At 46.4% G+C, this 18,693-nt stretch overlaps 1 protein-coding gene and 1 non-coding gene across 9 annotated transcripts in view; both read left to right on the top strand.

Moving 5' to 3' along the window:
- The first annotated feature begins 4,374 nt into the window (after nt 1–4,374).
- Nucleotides 4,375–18,693, top strand: part of LOC134980355 (serine/arginine repetitive matrix protein 2-like) — a 102,398-nt gene continuing 88,079 nt past the window's right edge. For 3 of the 8 annotated variants that reach the window (XM_063947149.1, XM_063947147.1, XM_063947146.1), the window contains exons 1-3: nt 4,376–4,538; nt 11,385–11,444; nt 13,860–13,934. In XM_063947149.1, the coding sequence (XP_063803219.1) occupies nt 11,400–11,444; nt 13,860–13,934 (120 nt within the window). In that variant the 5' untranslated portion in view covers nt 4,376–4,538; nt 11,385–11,399. Of the gene's footprint in view, nt 4,539–11,384; nt 11,445–13,859; nt 13,935–18,693 lie in introns of those variants that run through there. The other 5 variants (XM_063947148.1, XM_063947152.1, XM_063947150.1 and 2 more) reach the window with 3 other exon arrangements.
- LOC134981519 (5S ribosomal RNA) lies at nt 16,771–16,889 on the top strand. The gene has a single exon (XR_010190662.1). It is a non-coding gene; the product is annotated as a 5S ribosomal RNA (ribosomal RNA).

The raw sequence follows: 18,693 nt of genomic DNA, 5'->3' as shown, positions 1-18,693 counted from the left end.
GAGAGCAAAGCGAAGCATGTAACTTTGCCCCTTGGTAAAGCATACCTCCAACTGTCCCGATTTTCACAGAGCAGTCCCTTTTTTTGGAAGTGTCCTGCTGTCCCGTGGTTGGGGGGTGGGGAGCAGTTGGTAGGCTCATGTCACTCATTGCTCTCCTTAAAACAGCGGTGAATAGGTGCACCGTGCATGCGCACATGGCTCACCAGGAAGACTCCTGGTAGGCCGACGTGTCTGTGGGGCCCGTTTGTGTGTCACCCCCCCACACACACACGACAGGCAGCCCACCGCACTCAGTACACTGCATTGTCCCCATTCATTCCTTTATTCCACCTCAGCAGTACAGCAACTCTACCATCCAGTGATGCTGCCATGGCTTCACGGTATGTTAAACCTCTTGTGCTGCCCATGTCAGGCCACTTCTACAACATTTTACAGGGCCACTTTTAGTTCCAAATCTGCCCCTGGTCTCAGACACAACTACAGCAAAAGATGCAAGGAAGGACGCAATTGCGTACAATCAGGCCCAGTGAGGAACGATCCCACCCCCTCAACAGACCCCTCCCCCTCATCAGACTGCACCTCCATCAGGAGGCCCTATTAGTACCATTTGTTGGTTTATTAACACAGGTTTTAAACATACACATTAAAAAGTTATACAGAGATAAAATGTGTATATCAGTGAGAAATGTACAGAATATGATGATGGCAAGTTAGATCATCCCTCACCTTAACAAGGTGTGAGCTTAAAAGGGAGAATCTTCACAAACTGGATTGATAACTCGTGGCTGACAGATCCTACGCGTTTCATCTAATCAACTTCATCAGGTATAGTTCAATAATGAAGACAGTACCAAATACGAGGTTGAAATTGTATATACAAATGGTCATGCAACAACCTGGATAATTAAAAAAAAAAAAAAACAACAACAACAATTAAGGGTTGTAGATCCCAATAGCTTTGGTGTAGGTCTGTCAGCCACAAGTTATCAATCCAGTTGTGAAGATTCTCCCTTCTGAGCTCACACCTTGTTAAGGTGAGGGAGGATCTAACTCGCCATCATCATATTCTGGACATTCATCACTGACATACAAATTTTATCGCTGTATAACTTTTTAATGTGTATGTTGAAAACCTGTGTTAATAAACCAACAACTGGTACTAATTGGCCTTGGGCCTCTTGTTTGGGTGATTCTCTGGTGAGGGGATATCTGTTTCAGGACCCCGGGAAACACTGTCATTAAGAATTCTCCAATTTGCAATCTATACCTATTGGGTCCATCTTGGAAAAATCTATGAAAAAACATTAAACTAATATAGCGCACTTGGAAAATGTGTTTAATTCGATGTATATTTGAGATTTATCAACAGAGATACAGGTTGAGTATCCCTTATACAAAATGCTTGGGACCAGAGGTATTTTGGATATGGGATTTTTCCGTATTTTGGAATAATTGCATACCATAACGAGATATCATGGTGATGGGACCTAAATCTAAGCACAGAATGCATTTATGTTTCATATACACCTTATACACACAGCCTGAAGGTCATTTTAGCCAATATTTTTTATAACTTTGTGCATTAAACAAAGTGTGTGTACATTCACAGAATTCATTTATGTTTCATATACACCTTATACACACAGCCTGAAGGACATTTAATACAATATTTTAATAACTTTGTGTATTAAACAAAGTTTGTGTACATTGAGCCATCAAAAAACAAAGGTTTCACTATCTCACTCTCAGTCAAAAAAGTCCGTATTTCGGAATATTCCGTATTTCGGAATATTTGGATATGGGATCCTCAACCTGTATTTGAGATTTATCAACCATCCTCTGTATGGTTCCTTATCGGTCCCTCCCACGGACCGATAAGGAACCATACAGAGGATGAGAAGAAGTTGGGTGACACTCCACGGCTTTAAAAATAATGCTCACAGCTACAACAGCATCATTTGAATTGATGCTGTTCGTTGTAGCTGTGTGCATTATTTGTAAAGCCGTGGAGTGTCACACAACTTCTTCTCATTGTGTGTGTGTGCGTGCGTGTGTGTGTCCCCTCTCCAGGAGGGACAGAATGCTCTGCTCCTGGACTTCTGTCATAATGGATGTTTGGCATCACCTGTGCTGAAACACCTTTCTTATCAATTAACTAGCTCACCACAGGGGATGGCAATCATACATTACCAGGAGAGCATTTTCTCCCTCATGAAGAGGGTCAGGTAGGCAAGTATGATATATATCTATATAATACTTGCCTACCCTCCTGGAATGGGCGGGAGGCTCCCGAAAATTGGGTGACCCTCCCGGCCCCCCGGAAGAGCAGGCAAGTCTCCCGATTTCAGGGGACACCCCCTGCCCGGCCGGCCACTTAGCGAGTAAAGTGGGCGGTCCGAGCAGGCGATGACGCGATTCTTGTTGAATCGCGTCATCATAGCCACGCCCCCTGCTGTATAATGGCGGTAATAGCGCCATTACACAGCGGAAGGGGGTGTGGCTTACATGACACGATCCAGCAGCCACGCCCCGTTCCGCCTCTGGCCCGCCCCGTTCCACCTCTGGCCCGCACCCCTCTGGACGTCACCTCACTGCCCACCTGCCCTGATGAGCCGACCTGCTGCTCTCTCCCAGAGAGAGCAGCCCAGAAGTCGGCAAGTATGATATATACATATATATACCTCCCAACATGACCCTCTCCAGGAGGGACAGAATGCTCTGCTCCTGGACTTCCCTCTTAATTTATGATTACCATCACCTGTACTGAAACACCTTTCTTATCCATTGACAGTGGCGGATCCAGGGGGGGGGCACTCGGGCCCGTGCCCCCCCTGTCATTTGTGGCTTCCCCCGTCCCCCGTCCCCCCCCCCGCGGCGTCGGCACCGCACAGGGAGATGACGGGCGCCCGCTGAGATTGTGTTACCAGCGGGCGCCCGTCTCCCTGCACAGCGGTAGCCGGAGGCAGGAGCTCAGTATTGAGCTCCGGCTTCCGGCGCTGTCACTGCGCCGTGCGCTATGGGAGAGACGTCAGTCATGACGTCTCTCTCATAGTACTGAGGAGAGGACGCCAGCCAGGAGTACTGCAGCGGCGCGGGAACGGGGCTCGGTAAATATTATGTTTTTTTCTTCCTTAATGCAGCGGGGGCATCTCCTGGGGGAAACTACGGGGGGACATTACTACTGGGGGGGGGGGCACCAACAAGGGGCATTACTACTGGGGGGGGGGCATCAACAAGGGGCATTACTACTGAGGGGGGGCATTACTACTGGGGGCATTATAACTGGGGGCATCACTACTGGGGGGGCAGCTACTGGGGGCATTATTACTGGGGGGGCAGCTACTGGGGGCATTATTACTGGGGGGCACCTACAGGGGGCATTACTACTTGGGGGCTAAACTACAGGGGCATTACTACTTGGGGGCTAAACTACAGGGGGAGCCAAACTACTGGGGGCATAACTACAGGGGCCAAACTATTGGGGGCATTACTACTTGGGGGCTAAACTACAGGGGCATTACTACTTGGGGGCTAAACTACAGGGGGAGCCAAACTACTGGGGGCCAAACTATTGGGGGCATTACTACTGGAGGCTAAACTATAAGGGGGGCATAACTACAGGGGCTAAACTACAATGGGGCAAACTATAGGGGGGCATTACTACTGGTGGCTAAACTACTGGGGTCATAACTGCAGGGGCATTACCACTGGGGGCATAATGACTGGGGGCATTACTACAGGCAACATTACTACTGGGGGCAATACGGGCATTGCATAAGGGACACCACTACTATGGGGTCTATATAAGGGGCACTACCAGTACAGTGGACATTGCATAATGAGCGCTACAACTGTGGGCATTGTATAAGAAGCGCCACCTCACATGCACCGAAGCCGCACGCAAATGTACTTGCCCCTTCCATGGTGCCCCCCCCTATCATTTTCTTCTGGATCCGCCCCTGTCCATTGATCTGTTCAAAACAGGTGGCGGCAATTATAAATTAAGAGAAAAGTCCAGAAGCAGAGCATTGTGTCCCTCCTGGAGAGGGTCATGTTGGGAGGTATGTATATATATATATATATATATATATATATATATATATATATATATTTGTTTTTTTGCATATCTATATATCGATATCTCTATGGCTAGTTTTACCTATATCTAAAGAAAGAACTAAGGAAAAAAGTACAATAAACACTGTCACCCTCGGATGACATCATCCCCGTAACCCGGAAATGATTTTATCAGCGAATGAGAGCGATTACTTTGCTTTAACACGCTGTCTCCTCTGACGACCTAATTTGATCGTTCGTCCTCCATTTTCTTGAAGCTCAAGCTTCATTAAGACCAAGGCAATAAGCTTCTCCAAAATGGCTCCTTTTTAGCGGACACCGACATGATGTAGTTTTGTGGGTCGCGTTTAGCGCTCTGCTGTTTGCAGATACGGGTAGCTGCGTGTGGGAGAGAGGTAGCGTCTAGATTACCTTCGTGGGAGAGAGGGCTCACGTTTGGTGTCTTGGGGTCGGTAAATCAGGTGAGTAAGCGGGGAGCTGGGGGTGGCTGTCGTCATAGTGGGGGCCTGGGCCTGGTATGAGCACGCGGACTCCATGCCTGGGTCCCTGGCATCACAGCAGCAGGGTATGTGTGGTGGGTGGTCTCCATATTGCTGTAACATTGGGTACAGACTCTAAGGTGCAGAGTTGTCTGCAGCTGACTGATCTACCTCACCCTGTACAGAGACCTTGCAGTCCTCTACTGCCCAGTTATATTGCTACAGCCTGGGCTGAATCTGTAGCCTGATTTATCATTAATGAGACATGGTTACTGCAGTATGTAAGTGAGCGGATCAGGGAAAGGGTAATAGGTGGAAGGGGCTGTGCCATGGGGTCTGCGGCATACAGAAATGCGCAGGTTACACACATGTGGCTGGCCACATTACGTGTATAAAACACGTTATGTTGCTGTGGTACAGTTTGTAGGCATGCATCAAACCGGGGGCATAAAGAGATTATCAACCCCATTTTATAAGTCTCCTTGTACGGTCCATGGGTGAGAAAAAGGTCATATACACAGGAGGCCATGTCCAGGGACAGGAGCGTTGCGCGTGACACCGTTTCATGTAGGCATTATGTCATACTTGCCTACCTGACCCTCTCCATGAGGGAGAACATGCTCTGTTCCTGGACTTTCCTGGTAATGTATGATTGCCATCACCTGTGGTGAAACACCTTTCTTATCAATTACCTACCTCACCACAGGTGATGGCAATCATACATTACCAGGAAAGTGCAGGAACAGAGCATTTTCTCCCTCATGCATGGGGTCGATTCAATTCGGCAACAGATGAATAGCACCGGGAATTAGCTCCCGATGCTATTCAATTCAGCTACTAGTTACCCGCAATTGTCAGGAATTCTTCTCTCACCCCCGGGGGGTGAGAGAAGAAAACCGACAAAGGTGCGGCCGGCGAGAGGCTGTTTATGTCGGGAATCAGCATCGCCGTGGGTAGTTAAGTCGGAGAATGCCCGTTCTCCCGACAAAACTACCTGTTAAGTCGGCGAGAACGGGCATTCGCCGACTTAGCTCCTGACGCTATTCAATTCAGCTAAAGTTAATTCCCGGCGCTATTCATCTGTTGCCGAATTGAATCGACCTCATGTGGAGAGGGTCAGGTAGGCAAGAATGCATTATGCCTTTACATTACACTTAACTCGATTGCAGTGCACGTTTTTTTTTTTCTTGTTACGTGGGTCCCAGTTTGCATGGCTATATTGGCATACCATCCTGGGCAGATGTTACCTAACTTCATGGGGCTTCGTAGGTGGATAAGTATTCTGGCCCCATTCCCACTTGATGTCTTGGTAGTAAAGTATACTGGGTATTGTAGTACTGGCTAACGACTAGAATGAATTACAGCTCCTAGAGGGGTGTAGCTTGTAAAACCTACATTTCTGCCAAAGTGATACATTATGAAGAAAATTAATTGCTATAGACCAGAGGTTCCCAAACTGTGTTCCGTGGCTCCCTGGGGTGCCTCGGGACACTTGCAGGGGTGCCCTGGGTTGGTGGTCCAGGACCAATTCAAATTATTCATGGTCAATATAATAGGCAAAACTAGTGCTATGTGGACAAACAAAAGCAAATCTTGTCCCTCACCACACAACTGACCCTAAGGATGACATATAAATGTGATAGACTTAATGTAATATTTCTTTCTAAATTTCTCAATAAGAAATTTGTGGCCTAGGGGTGCCGTGAAAAATTCTGATATTCTAAGGCGCTGTGATTCAAAAAAGTTTGGAAACCACTGATTTAAGGGATGAAAGTATTGTAACATTTCACACAGGAAGCTGGAAAAATCAGATGGTATTTTGCCAAGTCTGAGGGAGTTGCATGTATGCACTAGCTATACAATGACATGCAAAAACCTGATTATTACAATGGGGTCAATTCTATTCGGCAACTAAAGAATAGCGCCGGGAATTAGCTCCCGACGCTATTCAATTCTGCTACTAGTTGCCCGCAATTGTCGGGAATTCTTCTCTCATCCCCGGGGGATGAGAGAAGAAACCCGACAAAAGTGCTGCCTCGCGGCCGGCGCGAGGCTGATTCTGTCGGGAATCAGCCTCGCGCCGGGGAGTTAAGTCGGAGAATGCCCGTTCTCCCGACAAAACTACCTGTTAAGTCGGCGAGAACGGGACATCGCCGACTTAACTTTAGCTGAATTGAATAGCGTCGGGAGCTAATTCCCGGCGCTATTCTTTAGTTGCTGAATAGAATTGACCCCAATGAGACCAAGAAGTGGAGCCACTCCAAGAGCACTTGAATGTTACATGTACTCATGTACTCTGGGGGTGTCTATAACCTGAAGCAGTCCTGTACCTTCTAGGGGCACTGTAAAAAGGATCATTCATCAGCACACTTTAACCAAAGTTATAAAAACATTGTAACATACTTTGTCATAATAGAGAAAGCTCCAATGTTCCCTTACTACCATCATTAATAAGATATATAAAAGGAGGCTAAATTGAACAACAATATTGTTTGAAAAAGATCTCAAAGCTATAGTATGGTATTCAGACTGTAGCCTTTAGATATGGTGCAGCTCTTTTTTTTAAGAACATTTTTTAGGGGTCTATTTACTAAGCCTTGGACGGAGATAAAGTACCAGCCAATCAGCTGCTAACTGTCATTTTTCAAATACAGCCTGTAACATGGCAGTTAGGAGATGGGGTCTAATTATAAAGCAGTGATAAGAGTGGAGAAGTGAGCTAGTGGAGAAGTTACCCATGGCAACCAATCGGCTGCTCTGTATCATTTTATAGTATGCAAATTCTAAATGTTACTTCACTGCTGATTGGTTGCCACAGGCAACTTCTTCGATGACTCACTTCTCCACACTTTTCACTGCTTCATGAATTGATCCCATGATTGGCTGGTACTTTTTCTCCATCCACTTTATCTCCATCCAAGGTTTAGTAAATAGAACTTAACTCTTCACAAGTCCCTTCCAGATCCAGTGCAGCTTATAGTCTAAATTCTGAAAAAACGCACACTTCACTACCATTAGCCTAACAGTATGTTTTTGGACTATGGGAGGACATGGAGCACCTGTAGGAACTCCACACAGACAAAGGAAAAGCACACAAAACACACTCAGGGCCCTGGTCAGAATAAAGCCTAGAGCACATTTCTTGTCGGACCAGCAAAACGTTCTAGATACAGTTTTCACCACAATCCAGAATGAGTGTGCAAGGTGGACAAATTTAGGAGCCCTTATACAAACACACATACTGCATGTTGTGGTCAGTAACTTACATTTACTGAACGTGTAAGTTTATAGTTATTATGTACAGAAAACCAGGGCCTGATTAAGGGAGATCGATACGAAATACCTATAACAATGCCATGTAGGCATGTTAATCTGGCCCTGCAAAGGCGCATACAAGTGGAACAAACCCTTTCCCCTATTTCAGTGTAACTAACACTCTCGTCAGTATGCACTGTGCAGTAATTCAGAAAGAAGCCTATGGGTGTGGCTTAACAGCAGTGTGCGGTATTAAGGATTTAGGATATGATAAGTCTGCCCTGTGCCATCCCAACCCTCCAAACTTGTGTTGGCTGCCACCAGGACCAAGAAGGAACAGAGCACATGGAGCACTCTTGGTGGCTCTGTAGTGGTACCGGGAAGCATTTCTACACTTTCTGCAAGCCAAATGCTGGTGCTACGGGAGAACAATGGTGCTGCCCCCTAAGTCCTCCATGACAGCAGTGATCGCAGACCCTTAGTTACAGCCCTGGCCTGCATAAAGATATAACATAAAACCTTGTCCAGAAGATATGTTCTCCTGCGCTGCACAAAATTAACCAAGGAAAATTGTAAAGATAAAAGAACCTTCAAATGGAAAATATATAGGCTGATTATCAAGGTTTTCTTTAAAGGAAAAAGATGTAATATCCAAATTGTATTATATAATGCCATCATCCAGAAATGGGTCAGTGGGGTGTACCCACAGAAGACGGAGACATGAGTGGATTACAAATAACATAAATGGCTCATATCCACTGAAGACCAGGGACGTCTTGTGAAGGGAATTAACTTGATCTACGATAAAGCGATTCAGCATGGGACTCCCCGGACCGCGCACTATGAAAGATAGCTATGGGGGTGAGGTCGGATACGGGAGACTTGTCTAGGGGTCCAGGGGCGCCACCCGATTTTCGGGAGGGTAGGCATGTATGACTGTAAGGCAGTGGTTCTTAAACTGTGTGCCTTGCTGGGGTGCCTCAGGTTGGTGGTGCAGGACCAATTAAAATTATTTAAGGTCAATCTAATAGGCAAAACCAAGGTTTGTGGCTGTCAATCATAAAATATGTGGACAAACAGAAGCAAATCTTGACCCTACCTCACAACTGACCCTAAGAATGACATACTGTATAAACACAATTTACTTAATTTAATATTTATTTCTGAATGTATCAATAAGAAACTTCTGGCCTAGGGGTGCCGTGAAAAAAATCCTGATACTCTAGGGTGCCGTGATTCAAAAAAGTTTGGGAATCACTGCTATAGACGCTGCAGGCAAGTTACAGAATTTATCTGCTCCTTGGTGGCAGGGGAGGAGAGTTTCTCACTTAATCAATAAGTCTCACTTAATAAGTGTATATATATATATATATATATATATATATATATATATATATATATATATATATATATATATGTGTAAAAAAATAATAATAATATCTTAGTAGAATTTTGTTTATTTATTATATTAGGGATCATTGATCGCTCTGCGTACGCGCTTTCAGTTCTCTGTGCGGTGCTTGTGAGTCAGTAGTTAGTGATCACTGTAAAGGGGGGTACACAGGGAGAGATCCGTTCTTAAAATCTAAGCAATCTGACAAGATTGCTTAGATTTTAAGCACGGATCTCTCGTGTATGCCCCCCAGCGATAGCGTGCGTCGCTATCGCCGGTGCTAGACTAACTTGCATGCAGGCACAATCTAGCACATCGCTCATTTCACCTACTGGGTCACCCCCCCTCACTCGGCACACATCTCCCTCCGTATCTCACCGTCTGTAAGGCTTTTAATGGCTGGAAAAGCATGATGTAGGGGGACTGCTGATCGTGCTTTGTCATTTTGTACAGTGGAGAGCGTGTTATCCAGTGATGAAGACTAGAGCTGTCCACCAATGTACACGAACAGCGCTGCCTTAATATTACTGCTGTGCTGTAAAAAGATGACGTAATAGAACAGTCTATTAATCTCAGGGAAGGTGGGGGCTTCAAAAATATAGTTTAAGATTTACTAGAGACAAAGATCACAATTATACAGCATACTGGGTGAACTCGCTTTCTTCGACTTTGGTACAAAAGTAAAGACATTGGGCCTCATTCAGACCTGATCGCACCTCTGCAAATTTGCAGAGGTTTACGATCAGATAGTCGCCGCCCAGACAGAGTGAAAATCTGCCCTGCGTACGCCGTGCAAAAAGCTTTGTAAATGCCAGTCAGCTGCAAATCCGTTTGCAACTTGCTCACCATCGAATGATTATTTCAGTCTGTGCGTAGCCCAGGACTTACTCCTACAGTGCAGCACCACAAAGGTTGTTTCCCCTACCCCCTTACCAATTCCTAGCTAGTTATTCCGCAATGGTTCCGTTTCAGGTAAAGACAAGTGGTTCAAATCTAAAAAAATAGGCATTGGGGTCGATTCAATTCAGCGACAGTTGAATAGCGCCGGGAGTTAGCTCTCGTCACTATTCAATTCAGCTCAAGTTAAGTCGGCGAAGGCCCGTTCTCGCCGACTTAACAGGTTGAATTGTCGGGAGAACGGGCATTCTCCGACTTAACTCCCCCGCCGCGATGCTGATTCCCGACAGAATCAGCCTCGCGACAACACTTTTGTCGGATTTCCTCTATCATCCCCCGGGGGTGAGAGAAGAATTCCCGACAATTGGTGTCACTTGGCGCTGTATTGAATAGTGCCGGGAGCTAACTCCCGGCGCTATTCAACTGTCGCTGAATTGAATCGACCCCATTGTGTCATATTTCCACCACGGGAGATCCAAGACATCCATGAAAGATGACATTTTGCCTCGTTGGCCAGATCCAAAGTTATGTAAAGTTGCCGAAAAAAAACAAATCGGGGCTTAATTCAGACCTGATTGCAGCAGCAAATTTGTCAGCAGTTGGGCAAAACCATGTGCACTGCAGGGGGGGGGGGGCAGATATAACATGTGCAGAGAGAGTTAGGTTTGGGTGGGTTATTTTGTTTCTGTGCAGGGTAAATACTGGCTGCTTTATTTTTACACTGCAATTTAGATTTCCGTTTGAACACACCCCACCCAAATCTAACGCTTTCTGCACATGTTACACCTGCCCCCCCCCCCTGCAGTGCACATGGCTTTGTCCAACTGCTAACACATTGCTTTGTTTTTATTGCAGCGCTCTCCCCTAGTTTCTCAGTAGAGTTACATTTTCCCGCCCCTTAGTAGAAAACTCCTGACTCCCAGTGCTGGTATAGAGAAAAGCCAATTGATTGGACAGTGGCAGCAGCCAATCAGCTGCTATGGACACTGTAGTGTCAGGCACACTGGGATCTGAAAGCCTTCTACCAGCAACTACAGCGGAATAGGACAGCCAGTTCGTGGCATGTGTGCACTACAGCGGAACTGCGTCGTAGCTCCAAATGAATTTACTTTCTTATACAAGCTGCAAAAGTGTGTTTAGGTATTTTGCACCTGGGATAGTACTGTGGTGCCAGTGCTATTTATAAACAGATACATGAACATTGAAAACGCTGCCCCATATCATTAATTGTAAGACGAGTATTGTCTATCTGATCTCAGATGTATTTTTTTTTTTTTTTGTAGGTTTGAAAAGCAAATATGAGTACCTCCTCTTCAGGAATGAAGCCCCAAAGCATATGCAACGTAAGTACCATTTTTTTTAAATATGCAATATGTAATGGTTAAAAAAGCAAACACAGTATTGGTTAATTGTTGATGCCGCACAATTCTGAGAGTGTTATTTTCAGTGGAATCCGAACTACAACCTGGTGCCCAAAGGCTACTTGCATGATGACTTATAGTGTTTATTCTTGCACCCTACACCTGTCGCAAACCCGTGCAGTTCCTCTTTCGTGTTCTGGGGTGTCGCTGTCTGCTTTGGTGCTTCTAGCACACTCTGGTCAGTTTAGATCATGCCTTATTCAAAATGGGCTCCCTATCTAATATAATAGTAGCACGGTGCCAGATGTTTTCTTAAAATAAATTGGAAATCAAAGTACGGACAGATCTTAGTATGGTTAGAAGAAATATTGTTTGAATGTGTACTGATTGGCTAATTTGCACTGTAGTCTTCTAACTGACACTTTGGGCCGGATGTAATGACGTCCGAGTTGGTCGGAGGTGCTGGTTTCCAGCCAAACTCGGACGTTTTTTTAAAGCGGCAACCATTTACAGAGAAAAACCATGCCTTGTAAATGATTGCCACTTTCAACAAATGTCCAAGTTCGGCCGGGAACCCGCAACTCCGGCCAACTTGGACGTCATTACATCCGGCCCTTTACGGGAGGACAGCAGTTGCTGCGATGTGCCGCTGGCAATCAAGACAGTTTTGGTAGCCGTACAGTGCATGTTTTCCTATGTACTTCTAAGGAAGGTGTAAGGCACTGCTTTAGATGGCCACAACTTGCCATTCCAGAACAACAAAACATGTCCATCACTCTTCATTGAATTCCCCCCCCCTCCCAATGATAGATAATTACAGGTTGAGCATCCCTTATCCAAAATGCTTGGGACCAGACATATTTTGGATATCGGATTTTTCCGGTGCTATTCAATACAGCGACGACTGACCCTCAATTGTCGGGAATTCTTCTCTCATCCCCAGGGGATGAGTGAAGAAACCCGACAAAAGTGCTGCCACGCGGCCGGCGCAAGGCTGATTCTGTCGGGAATTGGCATCGCCGTGGGTAGTTAAGTCGGAGAATGCCCGTTCACCCGACAAAACTACCTGTTAAGTCGGCGAGAACGGGCCATCACCGACTTAACTGGAGCTGAATTGAATAGCGTCGGGAGCAAACTCCCGGCGCTATTCAACTGTTGCCAAATTGAATTGACCCCTTTGATATATATATATCTATATATATCTATATATATATATATATATATCTATCTATATATATATATATATATATATATATATATATTTATTTATTTTTTTGTACTTTATTTTTTGAGTACATTTTTTTTTTTTTTTTTTTTTTTACTTCTCAAAACAAAATGAACAATACTATGAAACGCACACAAACATATATCAGTGCTTGTGTTACAGCAAAAATAATACAGCATGTACATTTGCTAACAGCAGAGGAACAGGCACAGTATGCCCGCGTATAGACACTAATATACTAGGATGTACATGTATGTGAGCCATGGTGGGGGGAATTAAATTGTTTCTCTCCGCTCCTGCCGCTAGATGGCGTCCAACTGAGCAATTTAATTGTTGCTCCGTTCGGGCGGGGTGAGCTGTGGAGAGACATTTCAGCTCACAGCCCCCCGTGCTTGCGAGCTGAAATGTAGGATAAGTGACCCGTTCACGCCCGTTAGTTTAGTCAGTTTAAGATGCTTTAGGCGGGTGAGCTCCCTCCCGAGGCGGCCATGTGGGTAACTTGAGGATTACTGAGTTTTCCAATGTTCTCGTCTTCGGAAGCAGCTGCGGGTCACAGAAGCCGGCAGGGGAGGTGACGTTACACAGGACGTCTCCTGGGTCATTAGCACAATTTGTCGATAGCAGCTGCAACAATCTGAATCAGTCCCAATGCCCAGTATTCCAGTGCGCTCAAACTGGTTTTAACGCATTTCAGAGGGTAAATCACACCATATTTACTAAGCGGTGGTTTTTCAAAGTCGGAGATTCTGCCACCGGGATTTAAACTATCAATAATATTAAACCCCAAACACTCTTGATTTTACTTTTAATACTATTGCCCTTTAAAATCCCACAGCCACAAGTGGTGGCTTTGTAAAGCAACCAGTGAGTAAATACCCCCCCCCCCCCCGTGTTTACAAGGGTGACGTAATTTTGATTCCAAAATGGCATATAAAGGATGATGGAGCGATCTAGCAGCTGGAAAAAGGGCAACGGTCCTTACTATTGGTTTGTCCCCCACTTTGCCTCTGGTGGTATAAAAGGAACGGTGGAGACCCAGGAAACACGGCTGCTCCCCTCTCACTAGGTGCTAATGCAGCCATGTACAATGGGATGTGGTTTTCTTAGGAAAATTGTGCTTGTACTGGGAACTGTTCCACTGTATCCGTAACGGTATTGTCTTGTTTTCACAGTTCTGCAATTTATACTCCTTCACTCCGAAAGACATTAAAGCTCACTATGGAACTGCGCTGCACCAATTTCTGATGGTGAGACGTTTTCTATATTTCTTTTATATAGACCATATACTCCAAAATGTGTCGTTCCCAATCCCCCCCCTCCTGCCAGATCTAGTTGGGAATGACATTGTATTTTCTGTATAGTCATTATTTTTGCTGCGTCATTTTGTCCGGCAGCTGCGTTTATTTTATTTGTAAATTAACAGTGGCTAATAGCCCACAAAGAAAGTAAGTAGCCCACTGAGCCATCCTAACTGGGGATGGCCATCAGTGGGTTACTCATAGATTGTACCATTGGGGGTTAAGCTTGGTGGTATGAAACCATCAACAGGGCAACCATGGACGGTTTTACCCGCCGATGACCATCGCTGCTATGTTAATTCACCGGGTAGCCGGGCAATCAGAGGTGAGGGAGAAGCTTTACAGGCTGCGTCTGGGGCGGAGTTAGGTTCCGTGTTTTCCGGGGGATGAGGAGAAAGTGGGGAAACCCCCCCCCCCCCCCCTCCCCCCCCAGTTGTGGAGACCTGTGCCATTGACGGTGGAGAACCATTGGATCTCTGCCATTGATGGTAAAACCCATCTAACATCAGTGGTTAACTATCGGTGGTCGGTGGCCATCCCTATCCCTAACCTACATCAATATTACAATGTGGAGTACAGGGAGCAGTGATATGGTTTTGGGGGGAATTTGGTAAATTGTAATGAAATGTTTTCCATAGCGCCGTTCAGTGCGTTTAGTGAGACCCCAAGTTAGGTAGTCCTCCAACTCAGGGGCATGAATAGATCTCTCACTGGGGCACGAAATTCTGTAAACGATTGTCAGGAACCTGGGGACCTACCAAATCTCAAGATCCACAAAGCATCGGTACGATGAACTGTGAGTCAGGCGGCCTATTTCCTCATAAATGAGCTGCCTTCTGAGTAATAATGTTTAATATGAATAGATCCTGTTCTTCCGTCATGCAGTGGGTTATGTATTACTCCCATGATCCATGGCACTGTCTCCACCTCCTCCTTATCAATTGTCTGCTCCTTTCTCACTTCTGTTTCCAATAGATATATATTTATTAGCACCTTTCTCCTTCATCCACTAGGGGCCACTGGAGTGTAGTTACAATGGGGAGATAGTAGGTGGTATTGGTAGCTGGCACTTTAAAAATTCTCACACTGTGGCTAGCTCCTCCCCTACTATCTCCCCTCCAAGCCAGTCTTAGTTAAGTGCCCGAGGTAGCTGGTTCACTTGGGTTTAGCTGAAGAATTTTCTTCTTTTTTCTTTATTATTTTATTTTTCTTACACACACTCACAGACTGGCAGCTCTGCCACTGCCAGTCTGCACCGTGGGAGCTGCCGGCGGGGTCCCATCGCAGCTGCGTGCGGCTAGGGATGGGCCCCGGCTGAGGGAGACACTGAGCTCTCCTGAGTTGGCGGACACCGCTGCGTGCGGCGCGTGTCGCGGCCACTCCATCCAGCAGAAGATTCCGGCAGCATGGCAGCGGTGAGTATCAAAAAATGGTCGGACACCGCTGCGTGCGGCTTGTGTCGGGACCACCCCACCACAGAAGATTCCGGCTGGACGCCGCTGCGTGCGGCGTGTGTCGGGGCCGATCCACCAAGAACACAGTGGTGAGTGAAGTATACTTTATTTGTGGTGGCTATGTATGTTTTTAGAGCAATGCACTGTTTATTGTTGTACAACCCACTCCAGAAGGGCTCTCTGGGGCTGTAATGTACTTTATTGTATCCTTACCTGTCCTCCTCATGGAGAAACAGACAGGATGATTGGGGGAGGCTGAGTATGTGTTTATACAACCCTGACTGAAAAACGGGTGTGTGTCATTCTGATAACCCTCTGCTCCCCCAGCTCCCCGCACCCCCCGCACAGATCCCCACTCAGCGCGACTCACAGAGCCGGCACAGGGATCCCGCTCGAGCGCAAAGCAATGTTTAAATTTGGCGCCTTGTACGGAGGGGGCGGAGCTAAGTCCCGCTCTGTAGAGCGAGCTCAGCGCTCCCTGCTCCCAGGCGGCGACTCGCGCTCTGTTCAGCGCAACACTCCCCGGCGGCGGCTAGCAGATACAGGGCTCTACTAGCGCTGTATAGCGGGCTCAGCGCTCCCCGGCGGTGACTCGCAGGCCCAGCGGAGGGTACAGCTCGCTTCCCGCTTAGTTTTGCAATAAGGCGCCATAGCCGGGGGGCGGAGCTAACTCCTGCTCTGTACAGCGGGCTCAGCATTCTCCGCTCCCCGGCCACTGTTATAGTGTAATAGGCATTTATGTGAGTTTAATGCACATGGTGCTGAGGAGAATGTGATATAGTCAGAGTGGCTCAGCACTAATCCAGTTATCCACTATATAGATTTTATCGCATAGCCCAGAGGAGTTTCACTCTGGCGGCCATTTCCTCCCTGCACAGACCTGGCTTCATATTTGCAGTGTCTCCTATAGCCCAGTGGGCTAATCTTGCATACTCAGAGACAAATACAAATAAAGTCCCAGGTATATTAACAGTTAACCCGCTTTACTCAGCGGGCTCCCAGGTCTCCCCGTCGCTAGGCAACAGCTCTGGGATTTGTAACTTTTCGATACTTCAGGCTGCTGAAATATAGATACATTCCTCCTGCAGTAGAGTCCTCTACCCAGCATTTTCCTACTTGCAAATCAGGGAACCTGCTCTATTACAGTAGCTGGGACTCAGCTCAATAATAATTAAAAGGATCTACTGTGCAGTATTTATTTACCTACGGTGTGTGTGTATATATACATATATAGTTATGTTTGTGCATGTATATATATAGATATATATATTTAAGTGCGTGTAGGTATGTATATAGATAAATCCATAAAATACCAGATATAGGGGATAAAAGCCTACGGCCACACCACCCTGAACACGCCCGATCTCGTCTGATCTCGGAAACTAAGCAGGGTCAGGCCCGGTTAGTACTTGGATGGGAGACCGCCTGGGAATACCAGGTGCAGTAGGCTACTTCCGCAATGTTTTCTAATAACAACATCTTGCACATAACATTTTCCCCCATCTTTCTCACAGGCTGGTCACCATTTTGAAAAGCCAGCGGAACCTCAGAGAAACATCTGGTGCACCTTAATTAGCGGTACACTAAATACAGGGCGGGGTGTTGCCTTCCCTTTATTATTCCTTGTTGTCACTAGTTACTAATGCTATTTGTAATTGTGGAATGCGTGTAAGGCATCAGACAAATAGCGCTGCGGCTCAGTACGCTAGTAGCGGGTATCTGAACAGGGGTTTGAATCCAAACAAAACTTTAAGGAGAACTCCTATAGCCTAGGGCTAAGACTCCTGTCCCACAGCGCAGCGTTGCTGGTTCAGGTCTCCGCTGCTCCAGAAAGTTTATTTTAATCGTATCGGTCACTACACATTATAGTGCACACCTTACGTAGGGCTCTGTTTATTTAACCCACCTTTTCTCCTTTCGTTTGTCTCTCCTGGGATAGTCGAAGAATTCCCTCTTAGGTGTGAAGTATGCGGCGGAGCCATCTGCTTCGCCCTCCACGCACCTGCACACCCCTGTTTGATCAATGATGCAGGTAATGTCACTATTAACCAGACAATAACTCATCAGGTAAGCCCTTGGACTTTGGTTTCCAAGGTCACAGGATCAAATCACAGCGGGACCAAACACACCTTTCCAAAAAGAAACTTTGCTAACATTCCATGCATTACTGATGTCTGTTTTCTGTGGATCTGAACCAGTGTCTCAGAATATACAGGTACATAATACAGCAGTTCATCTGATACTGCAGGTAAAGGAGGAGGACACGTCAAGTCCATCAGGGTTCCACGCCATTGACGAAAATGACAGCGACTGGTTCAGTTTCGGATGAGCTGGGCAGGCTCCGGTAGGCGGCCGACAGACACCCGAATACACAATATCAGGTATCAAACAAGGTTTGTTTTCCTATCTTTTCCCCGCAGATGGCAGGAGATGGTATCAGAACCTCTCTAGGGTATACACCTCGGTGTATCGCCGGTCCATCAAGCCGCCGTTTTCCTGAGGCAACCTTGCTCAGGGATCCATCGACATATGCGGCAGCATGGTTCTACCGTATCCGGAGCAGGTAGGTTGGGGAACAATTGTCCTCTAGGTTACAGGATGCTTCGCATCAGGATCAATTGATACTTTGATACAGGTCAGAATCACGATTCTGCTTTATGTTCCTTGGAGGTCTCCATGTCTACAGACTCGGACCCTGCATCTTCGCTTGGGCTGTCTTAACCCGACGACCTCTGGGGCTGCGACAGTGACAAGTAAACATGAAATCCTACGGGGCAGATGGTTCTGGGGAAGGAACTTTCTGCAGGATTTCTTGAACCAATGGAGGTAGGTCCACTTTGATTTCTCCTACTACTGCCCCAGCTCCAAGACAGACCTTTACTGGTCTTCCCTTTAGATTTTTTCGTGCCCTTTCAGGTTTTTGACTCCACACGGGTGATATCTTCGTCGCCAGGGGTTCTCAGGGTAAAAAGGCTGAAGCAGAGGTTCAACATCCTCAGTCCAGTCTGATTTTATGTCATCCTATACACCCATTACACCGGCAGGGTCCCAGGGTAGGCGCAGGTCGATGGGAGAAGGCTTGGGCGGTTACAACCGTCTCAGGAGTCCCTCGGCATAGGTCGGCTGATTTACGTTGACAAGAGAGTCATACTGCAGGCTGCGCTCCATAGGTTTCTAACCGCAAAGGGTGTTGATCCCTGTTTTTCACATATCATTTGAATTAGGACAGTTCTCAGGCCTTTGTTTTCTTTTCA

The sequence above is a fragment of the Pseudophryne corroboree genome, chromosome 12 (genome assembly GCF_028390025.1).
Source record: "Pseudophryne corroboree isolate aPseCor3 chromosome 12, aPseCor3.hap2, whole genome shotgun sequence".
NCBI lineage: Eukaryota > Metazoa > Chordata > Amphibia > Anura > Myobatrachidae > Pseudophryne > Pseudophryne corroboree.
Note: the sequence above shows the minus strand (reverse complement) of the source record. Positions and strands in the feature narration are given on the sequence as shown.